Raw genomic sequence first — 10,773 nt, 5'->3', positions numbered from 1 at the left:
TAACAGCAGAAATAAGGAAAACTCCCTGATATCCTCTGCTTTGTGTGGTGTGTATGATCTTTTATACATCCTGAAGTCTTTCTTCATAATTTAAAAATCGATTTAGCTGTCGGACAGAAAAACTGGTGGTTTGGCTCTTTTCTAAGCTATACTTAACGTGCGGTTCCTAAAAGAATAGCACGCTATAACCGCTATTACAATCGGCCACTAGGTGGCAGAAGAGCGTTATTGTTGACCTGCGTTTAAAGGGGTTGGTCTGTGGCGTTCGTTCCTTCTAGTGGAAAAACTAGTGAACTGAGCGACTGCTGTTTACCCAGAAGCTCCTGGGCGGTTTGTATCAATTGAAGATACTCTATCCTTCCCCTGGGTAACTTTTCTCAGGGGACTTCATATTAGTGTGTGTGTATGGGTTTGTGTTGCAGCTTTTATGGGAAATCCATAGCGAAGTGTGTGTGTGTGCCCTTGTGTTGGCCACCTGCTGTCAAAGGTGATTCATATTGAATCTGAACTCTTAGCCAAACTTCAATAGGGTTCCCACTGCCGGTGGACTCGGGGTGTAACACGACAATCAGTAATTCAGTAATCAATGTCCTACTGTGGCACTTCAGCCTAGAGAAGGAAGCAGAATGAATTTCTGGTGTTGTGGGGGGCAAGCGTGCTTCATGCTACCTCACTCGTGTGCCATGCGAGCATCGCCATGGTCCACACTGCAGGCTGTGCTCTGGACAGCTGGACTGTTTCTGGATGTCTATCATTTTTGTTTCGTTTTTTCAGCGTCTTTCCACGAAGCTTTGTTCCAGACCTTTAATAGCTATTTCAGTTTTTAACTAGTTTTTTATGCTGGCTTGCTGGTGTTTTTCCAATTTCCCTCTTGTGCTGGTTAATTCTAGTGTTTGATGTATTGTTGCACGTGTCCTGGACAGGGCTTGTAGTCTTTTCAGTGGATAGCCCCTCAAAATTGAAAATAGCATAACACGTCATCAGTGTGGTGCTTTTCTGTGGTCTTCTCCTGCATTGTACAGTCACACAGAAGCCATGTGACGCGGAGTAGATGATGCCGCAGCAGGTACGTCACTCTCCAGTGGAGTGGCACTTTCCCGCACCTGGGTGAGGTGCCAGGCAATGGCTCACGCTCGGAGTGCGGGGGAACGGAGTAGCATCTGTTCTTAGCGGGCATTGCGTACGCGTGGGAAGAGCTGCCTGCCTCTGAGCCGTGGGCAGCAACGACAGCTTCTAGAAAGTCATCTTAGTAATTGCCAAATTTTGTGTGTGTGTGTGTGTGTGTGTGTGTGTGCGCGCACATGCGTTAGACAAAGTGTGCTTATCCACATACAAGTTAAATGCAAATGAACGTCGGCAGCGCAAGACAGCGTGTGGGTATACAGCCAAAATGTGACTCATTGAACATTATAAAGGCAAAGCAGCACATAGCCTGTGCACTCGTTTGAACTGCACGTGAACGATGGAGACATGCAAAGTCAAAGCAGCCTGAGGGCGCGCTCACCTCAGCGCGAACACATCAAATTAAAGGCAAATGGCTGAGGTCTTTTCTCACAACTAAACCGAGCTTTAAATTATGTGTTTGAAGACAGACCTAATATATCCTCACATCTTCCACCACCAGTTCTCTCCATGAGAGAGTGAGAGAGACAGAGAGGGAGGGAGGGAGCAAGAGAGAGAGAGAGAAATCTTTTGAAAACACACTTGGGGAATTTGGCTTCCAGTCGAGTTACACCTGTCACATGTCAGCATGCCAGCTCCTGTTTGTTACTGAACAAGTCATAAAGTCATCCGATGAACCACTGGTTACTCGGTCAGTACAGATGTATAAGGAGCATGGCACTTAGGTATCATGCTTTCATCCATTTAGCCCACTCAGTTTATCCGGCTCTCATAATGTCAACATAATTAAATGACACTAATTTGCACACCATCCCTGTCTACTAACTTTCAGCACGTTCAGTGTCGTAGTACACATCTGAGGCAATTGTATGATCAGAAACCAAAGGTTTACTTGACATTTACCTTAAGTTTACTTAAGGCCGAGTTTCCATCTCTGAACATTATTGTAAAATGGTTGGGACTGACTCAATGACTACTACAATGTAGTTTGTCCTATTTTCATAGTTCTGAAATTAAAGATTTAGGTATTTGGCATATTAATGAGGCAGTCTCTTTTTGTTTGTCTTCTATTATAATGTGAATATCAAGATTTAATTGTGCAGCATCAACTTAATTTCCTTTTACTTGCTATGGAATAGCATTATTGGAGGATTTTAAAAGATGGAATTATTTTAAAACTAGTTAAAAATACTGAATTTAAGATTCAATAGCTGAAAATAAAGACTGATTCCATTTTTTTTGCAAAAAAAACCAAACAAACAAAAAAACAACTAACAATTGTCTAAGGATATAGCAAACATAGAATCAATCAGTAAATATATTATGCCAGGATGCCCCTGAACAGAACCCTTAACCCTCAATTACTCAAGTTGTGTTCAGAGAGACTTGTAAGTCACTCTGGATAAAAGCATCAGCTAAACGCAGTAAATGATCTCCATAATTAGACATGTTCTGGGGCAGTTTTTGGTGAGAGCTCAGATAGAACTGCTGCCTCTCAGTGAGAGAACCCAGGTGAAGCTTATGACAATGTGTTGTTTACCTTGTCCCAGAATCATTCTGGAAGCCTCCTCTTTGGAACAAAAAAAAGTTCATATTCATCCCTGGATTCTGAGGAGCTCTGAAGGATTAGGGCACAGATACTGAAATACTTCACTACATGAGGAACCAGTGGCCAAGCTGAAACACTCCATCTCTCGGCTTCCTGTGACTAAGGTATTTCTGCTGTGCAGATACTGAATCAGCATTAGTGGTGTCCGAAACAGCAAAAATACATTCTCAGAACATTTAGAACACCATGCACCCTTGCTTGCACACACACATACAAAGAATCTAACACATTATTAAAATATAGTCTGGGGGGATATAGTCAGTGGATGTGATGGGTGATCAGACTGCAGTGGTTGTGGTCTGCCAGTAGATTTTTATTCAAACACCATCCTACTGGAGAACATACTGAGGTCAGAGGTCAAATGTTTGACCCCTGGCCTGACCAGTGATATCTAAGCTTCTTTTAAACTTACATATGAGCTCACTGAGGGAACTGATAAACTCCACTATTCATATAGAAGTGTGCTTTTTGGGAACACATACACGTTTGTTTTTAGATTAATCAGTGTCTCTCTAATGTCAAAACATTTCTTTAAAAGGACAAATGCAAACACAGATTTATCATTTTTAAAGATTTAAATCTGTTTTTGATATAGCTCATGGAGTTGTGTTTACTCTCACTCATACATGCATGCACACATGCACACATGCACGCAGACTTCATCAACACACCTTAAACAACACAGGCAATTCTACACTATTATAAGTAGTATTCGAACTAAAAATTAATGAATGAATGAAAAAGGCGGTGTGCAAAAAGCTTATCTAACTCCTGGCGTCCGCTGTCCGTGGTACTGAAATATATATATATGTATATATTTTAAAAACCGCGAATGTCTGGGTCATTTTGCAAAGTCAAAAGTCGAAAGGGCGGCCTTTTCTTGAACTGCTGAGGAGATGTTCTCATTGCGCGGTTTGGAAGGGCGACAGGTGGGTTATATGGTAACGAGCGACTTCCCACAAGTGTCTCAGACTAAAGGGCACCACAGTCATACGCGCGTGGTCCATCCGGTGACGCGACGCTTCCTGGCACACGCGCCACCAGCGGTTAGGAATCTCCCCGAAAAAAACACAACTAATAAATGTCAACAAGGCCCGTTCGTTTGACAGGAAATGCCTTCATGAGTCATACTAGTAGGACTATGAGTCACGAGGAAGGCTACGCTCCTCGCGACCTGTAGGGCCTACTGCGCAGGCTGCGTTTACTCGTCTGTTGAAGAACGAATCTTCACGGTATGTGCACGTGACGGACATTAACAGCCTCCACAGGACCGTTTCTGTCCTGGACACTGAAGCCCACGGCCCTCCATCATTTTACACTTTCACCTAAAGGGGTCACTCTTACTCTTCTCTCTCTCTCTCTCTCTCTCTCTCTCACACACACACACACACACACACACACACACACACACACGTACTTAGGCCTGGACTTTAAACCCGGATGGATGACTTCACCGTTCTGCATGGGTTTCCTTTATGATCGCGGGATCTCCCACACACATACACACACACACACATACACACACACACATACTCAGAGCTCCTCCTCCTTCCCGCTGGCGCACACCGCACCGAGCGGCAGCTCCGCTGCACTTACCTTCCGCGCGCACTCGGAGTCCCGTGCTGGTAACAGGCTGCCCTACTCCGTCTCGCGTCTCCGTTCGAGCCACTTCGTGGACATCCGGAGAGGAGCGCGCGCGAGACCAAAGTCCCGTCAGCAGCGAGCAGAGCTCCGTGTCATAATGTCCGAGGTTCTTCCGTACGGCGAGGGGAAGATGAGCAGCTACGGCGCGGGCGGCGACGTCAGCCAGATGTCCTTCAGCTGCGGCTTGCAAGACACGAGCTCGTTTTTTGTGTCGTCGCAGGCTAAACGACCCCCCAAACTCGGCCAGATAGGCAGAGCCAAGCGAGGTGAGAACGCAGCACGGTGTAGGTGCGAGTGGACAAACGTGCACGAGGTCATTGCTGGACAGCAGCGTGCGTTCGCGTGAGTTTAGGGAGTAAGAGCGCGTAATGTCACCTCCGCGTGAATCTCAGCAAAGCGCCGCTTTGTGCGAAACTGTCCGTGGCTTTGGTTAGTGAAAATAGATGAGTTTGCGTTAAGACTACAGAGATGCTGTCCGAATGAGGCGCACGTGTGGACCGCGCACTACGGCCCAGAGGAGAAGTTTCTCAGACCCAGACTCTGGTGTTTCTGCAGCAGTATTAATGCCTGTGTTCATCTCTCTACAGTGGTCATCGAAGACGAACGGATAGACGACGTCCTGAAGGGAATGACCGACAAATCGTCCCCGGGCGTCTAAACACGAACAGTGACTCGCAGACATTTAATCTTGATCACCGATTTGAAGCAGCGGTCGGCTGTGCATGAAGGAGGGCGAGCCTGCACGGGCAACGGCGACGGAGGACACCTAGACAGATGGCAAAAGCGTGATTCATTTCGGGGTTTTGCTGGTAATTTTGCAAAATGACAGCCGATTAAAAGCGTTGCAGTCACCAAAGCGGCTGCTTCCCATGGCTCGCGCAGGGACTGGGCATGATTTCACACCATCTTCGCTGAGGACGAAGGGCGCATGATGTGTAGTTGTACAGTAGCTAAGTTGCAAACACCGTATCTATGTCCTGTAGCCTAGAAACTTCTCAGCTCGCGGCGTTGCCTTCACGCGGAGCTGTCTCGTGCAAGTACCTATCAAACGCAGAACACATTTCAAATGCTACACACACACACACACATATTCCTTCTTTTCGTTTTAAGTGATAACTGCTCATGGTTTGGCCATTCGCAGACGCAGATCCCGCACGCTTCTTTCGCGCTGAGATTGTTTATGGTCTTGCTCGTTTTCGCGGTGATGACGTAGGGTTGCGTATTGACGAGCTGCGTCACCTGCGCGATCGAGTCACATAATCAGTATAACTAACGCACTGCAAACGCGTGTTGAACTTAATCGAGTCATTCGATGCGATTTGGTCTGTTTGGTTTGTTGAACGTTTTGAGGAATGTTTCGACCCTGCACGAGTTTTTCACGTCCATGCAGACGTCTACACCATCCGGCCCGCCGCGATTCTTTTTAACAAGCTCATATTTGTATTTTTGTATCTAAATATTTATTTAAAATACTAGCATATTGTCTTGCAGTTCATCCACAAACACGTTTGTATTCTGCGAAGGAATTTCTGAAAGGCGCGAGAGGACGACACACCGGGACCCCGTTATATTCTCGTTTGATATTAGGCGCGAGATTTGTGCCCTTTTCTTTAACGGGACATACGGAATGTGTTTCGTATTTATTATTATTATTATTATTATTATTACTGCTCACATCTGTGTTATATTTCTATTACTGAAAAATCGTATACTGTGACGAGCTTCGTTGAAGAATTTGTTAGAAAATGACGATTTTAGACTCTTCTGCACTGTTTACGAGTATAACAAAATATTTGATGAAATGTGAACATTATAACTTTTTTGTTTTATTTTGTATCTTTTCTTCGAAGAAAGATTTGTTGTGCATGAAACCTTAATTATTTATAAAATGGAGCGTCCTTTACGAAGCAAAAAACAAAAACACAATTGTGATGACATTCTGAGAATGATTCATTGTATTATGGCGCCATTTCACTGTAGCCTACTTGGTGAATTAATAAATGGTGGGAAAAGCACATTAACCACAGACTGTTTGGTCATTCTCTCTCTCTCTCGATCGACTGGGTATTTACCAAGCGTCTCAGAAATAACACTCATTTTAGACCAGGTCCCTCTTATCGCTGTAACCTGTTTCTATTGAAAGCTCAAACTGCCAGAACCACGAGCACATTCCCAGTAGGAGTGGACCAGTATGGTGAGGGATATTCCAGCCCAGTCCTGCCAGCACAGCGAACAAAGCATGAAAGTCAACACCGTTCCGCGTGGATGCCACGCGCTGTGACGTCTCCTAACACGAGCATGCACGCTGGTAACAGTTTCATTGTTACTGATGTTCGTGTGCACGCTGGAAACACTTTTCTTGTCGATCATGTCAATGTTCTGCATGCAGGAATGTGTGTGATTTATGTACAACAACACAGGGCTGTCACTAAGCTGCTGTCCCTCATGTTTTTTGCTACTAACAATCCTAATTCAACAGGTTAGCAAATGGAAGAGACACACAAAGTAGGGTTCCCCCCATGGGAACCCACTTTACACCACTTGTGAAAACGCATGTGGAGGAACAGACAATAGTGGGTTCATGTATCTGTGGTCTGCCATTGGCACAGGATGAGACAGACAATCCACGTTACTCAACGGAGCTTCTTTAAAGAGGTTACAGTGGAGTGAAGAGCTCCATTACGGCAGTGGTTCCCAGGCTCACTGATAAGGCTGATTACCTGCAGGAGATCCGTCAGGAGCAGTGAACACGGGAAAACACAAAATTGGAGGCAGCTGTCACGGTAGGGCAAGGCCAAGTGTTGGAACATTCCGTACAATTCTCACTCCTCCACAGACGCACAGCAAGTTGCCATCTCCACTACACAGATAGGTTGGTGAAGACCCACTGGAATCAGCTGATACCTGATGAACCTACTGGTCACATGACCAGCACCTGAAGAGGCCTTGTAGCAGGTCAAGGGAGAGATCCCAGATACCACACAAGCGATGGCCCAGTTCTGGCCCACACCTGCTACTTCCACACTGTCTGAATCCAGGTGGCTTCACACCGCCACAGCTTGAATGTGTCTGTCTAGTGTTGGGTCAGTGTTGGCCCACATGGCGTACAAACAGCTTTCCTCTGTGATGTCATCAGTCACGTTTACACGAGGACTATATCAGAAAGAATGGAGCCTCACCACAGTGAAGTCCAAACATAATGATGCCCCACAGTGAAGCACAGAAAATAATCACAACTTCACACTGAGAAATTCATAACTTCAGGAAGAGTGGAAACTGACTTTAAAATGCACAAAGAATGAAACAGGAAACCATGATACATTTCATATTTTCACATCAGCTTGAAAAGAAAGAAATTATGAAATAAAACATTCCCTACAGGTAATTACATTAAAAGAAGATTAGAAAAGAGATGAATACATTTCCATTAAAAAGAAAAAAAAAAGATTCATTTGGCTTCATGTAGCAAACATGACAAATTGGTGGTTTCTGTACTGACTGATCTGTACTGACTGATCTGGGGTCATGTCTGCTCATCCAGGCAGGACTGTTCACCCAGTGTTAGTGGTGTACAACCCCAGTCTTAAGCACAGTAGCACAGGGCATCTGAACGTGGATCCACCTCTCCTCAGCCTTTAAAAATAGCCAGTAATTACATTTCAGGGCAAAATTAAAAATAAATGATTTCTGGTTTATTAATGACTACCCTGAAATCATGGTGGCCAGTATAATATTTATACCTCATCTGCAAGAGACATGCACACCCAGTCTCATACTCTCTGCCTTTGTGGTCTGCGTGTTTATGAGAGACCCATCTGTATGAGAACGTTGATGAGATGATAAAGTACCTCAATGTTTTCTCATATCAGCACAATACAACAGAGAGAGAGAGAGAGAGAGAGACAATTTTATGAACAAGTACTGGCAAAAACATTTCTTGTCTTTTAGTGTGTGTGTGTGTGTGTGTGTGTGTGTATAAAATATTTATAATTAATATGAAAAATGTGGGTTGACAGTACAACATTGCTTAAAACAGAAGAGGTTTGTGAGGTACTTCAGAGGTTTAAACGTCCTCACTGCCTTTTACAAGCTGATACTATTAAGGAAGCTCTCACTTTCTTTGTCCTGAGACATCACCACAGTGGGTGGAGCTTCCGTGAGCATTCTCCTCTCCAACGCCGCGTCCTCGGGGTTAAGCTCCTCCCCTTTGGTCAGAACATACAGGAAGTAATGGAAGCTGTCACCGTAGTGATAGTGTTTAATGGACCAGCCGTACTCGGCGCGAGCGTAGAGGCTCTTTCGGAAATGTGGTAGGGCAAAGGTCACCGACACAAAACGACCTCCAGGCTCCAGGACGCGACTTATCTGCAGATCAATACAAGGAGGGAATGTTTTACAAAAGGTCATGACACACAGAAGCACACGCAGCACTTAAATCTCCCCCTGCTAACCTTCCCAACACGCTGCCGGCTTCAACATGTTAGCACTCCAGTGCAGTCTAAGGCCTTTACTGGGCATGCATTCTCTCCTTCCAACCGTGAGAGTCCCGGCTCAGGTACCAGGGAAGCGCGGCCAGCCATCTACCTGCCCAGGTGTGTAGGGGCAGATCGGCCTGTCTAAAGAACCTGAACCCTCTCCCTGCCCCCAAAAAATATAGAAATAAGAGGAGGAAATGTTCTCACACCATTAAAGCCCCAGGGAGAATGCTGTAGGGAGTACTAGTTTTGGGTCTCTGAGGCTGCCGTAGTCATGGGACTTTTCTCATTATGGACAGGACGCAAAAACAATGGCACGTTGCACTTGCTGGTCATGGTCAGAGACCAGTAGCATCGTGGTTGATCTGTTAGTCATCCACTGTGCGCTCAGTCTGCATGCAAGTTAAAATATTCCCACTAGCCCTTCACAACAAGAAGGTCGTTGACGACATTGGCAACCAACAACACTCTCCAAAGTCCAGGAACTAGGAGCAGGACTGTTAAATATTCATCACAGGACTGATCGATATAGCATTAGCCATCAACAGCACACAGAGAAACTACATTCATAAGAACAATGTACATAATCAACTCAACAGTACACATTCAGCTTCACAGAGAAGTGTGTGTGTGTGTGTGTGTGTGTGTGTGTGTGTGTTAGCCAGCCATGAGTCATTTGCCTTGAGAGACAGATAACTCACACCCCTGACTCTGAGTGAGAATACAAAAGATTGAGAGTGTTTCAGAAAGAGTGTGTGTGTGTGTGTGTGTGTGTGTGTGTGTGTGAAGGTGTGTGTGTGTGTGAAGGTGTGTGTGTGTGTGTGTGTGTGTGTGTGTGTGTGTGTGTGAGAGAGAAAGAAAGAAGGAAATGAAGATCTGAACTTGGTTCTGTAAGCATTTCTCAGCTTCTGGTGGAATCAGGGTAATTCAGCTTCCTGTCGTGAGCTTCCAGAACATTCCATCACACTCAGAAAACCTTCTGCACACTGAGTGCTGTTTGCTCTCACCCTGCTCTGTGTGCCTACGTTTGCTATCACCCGCAGATCACCTCTCACAAAGAGCATCATGGGTAATAACGGCTCCCACGGTCTGTAATTAGAGTGTAATTAATGATGGGTGACATTTATTGATCGCTGGTGATGACTCAGGGGAAAAACAGACTGATCAGGTTGTGATCTCCATTTGGGGGTTAGAACCAAACAAAGTCAGGTTAATGAAACCCACCACCCCTCCGGCTCCTGTCAGCAGGACAGAGAACTTCTGAGAGCAGAATCTCTCTCTCTTTCTCTCTCTCCGTCTCCTTCACTCTCTCACCAGCCTGGTCCCAACACCACACCAGCACAAGACCAGCCTGGTCCCAACACCACACCAGCACAAGACCAGCCTGGTCCCAACACCACACCAGCACAAGACCAGCCTGGCCCCAACACCACACCAGCACAAGACCAGCCTGATCCCAACACCACACCAGCACAAGACCAGCCTGGTCCCAACACCACACCAGCACAAGACCAGCCTGGTCCCAACACCACACCAGCACACCACCCGCCTGGTCCCAACGCCACACCAGCACACCACCCGCCTGGTCCCAACGCCACACCAGCACAACACCAGCCTGGTCCCAACGCCACACCAGCACACCACCCGCCTGGTCCCAACGCCACACCAGCACAACACCAGCCTGGTCCCAACGCCACACCAGCACACCACCCGCCTGGTCCCAACGCCACACCAGCACAACACCAGCCTGGTCCCAACACCACACCAGCACAACACCAGCCTGGTCCCAACACCACACCAGCACAACCACCTGTGTAACAACAGAACTAACAACAAAACAGTGTGTGGATGAACTCTGCAAGCACACACGCGCCCACACACACGCACACAAACACAGACACTCACATGCCCACATATATACCC

The 10,773-nt window shown here is 46.1% G+C and overlaps 2 protein-coding genes across 2 annotated transcripts in view; one reads left to right on the top strand and one right to left on the bottom strand.

The window, feature by feature from the left end:
• The first annotated feature begins 4,172 nt into the window (after positions 1 to 4,172).
• Positions 4,173 to 6,396, top strand: camk2n2a (calcium/calmodulin-dependent protein kinase II inhibitor 2a). Its single transcript, XM_026996660.3, has 2 exons — positions 4,173 to 4,641; positions 4,963 to 6,396. Exons 1-2 carry the CDS (start codon positions 4,176 to 4,178, stop codon positions 5,031 to 5,033), a joined length of 537 nt encoding a protein of 178 aa, XP_026852461.2. The 5' UTR covers positions 4,173 to 4,175; the 3' UTR covers positions 5,034 to 6,396.
• Positions 6,397 to 7,378: 982 nt separating this feature from the next.
• The window catches only part of ece2a (endothelin converting enzyme 2a), a 69,851-nt gene continuing 66,456 nt past the window's right edge, over positions 7,379 to 10,773 (bottom strand). Inside the window, exon 3 of the mRNA XM_035528638.2 lies at positions 7,379 to 8,740. Within this exon, the coding sequence (XP_035384531.1) occupies positions 8,459 to 8,740 (282 nt within the window). The 3' untranslated portion in view covers positions 7,379 to 8,458. The remainder of the gene's footprint in view (positions 8,741 to 10,773) is intronic.

The sequence above is a fragment of the Electrophorus electricus genome, chromosome 11, assembly GCF_041902795.1.
Source record: "Electrophorus electricus isolate QZ-2024a chromosome 11, ASM4190279v1, whole genome shotgun sequence".
Taxonomy (NCBI): Eukaryota; Metazoa; Chordata; class Actinopteri; order Gymnotiformes; family Gymnotidae; genus Electrophorus; species Electrophorus electricus.
The sequence above is the reverse complement of the archived record's forward strand: the minus strand, read 5'-3'. Positions and strand labels throughout refer to the sequence as shown.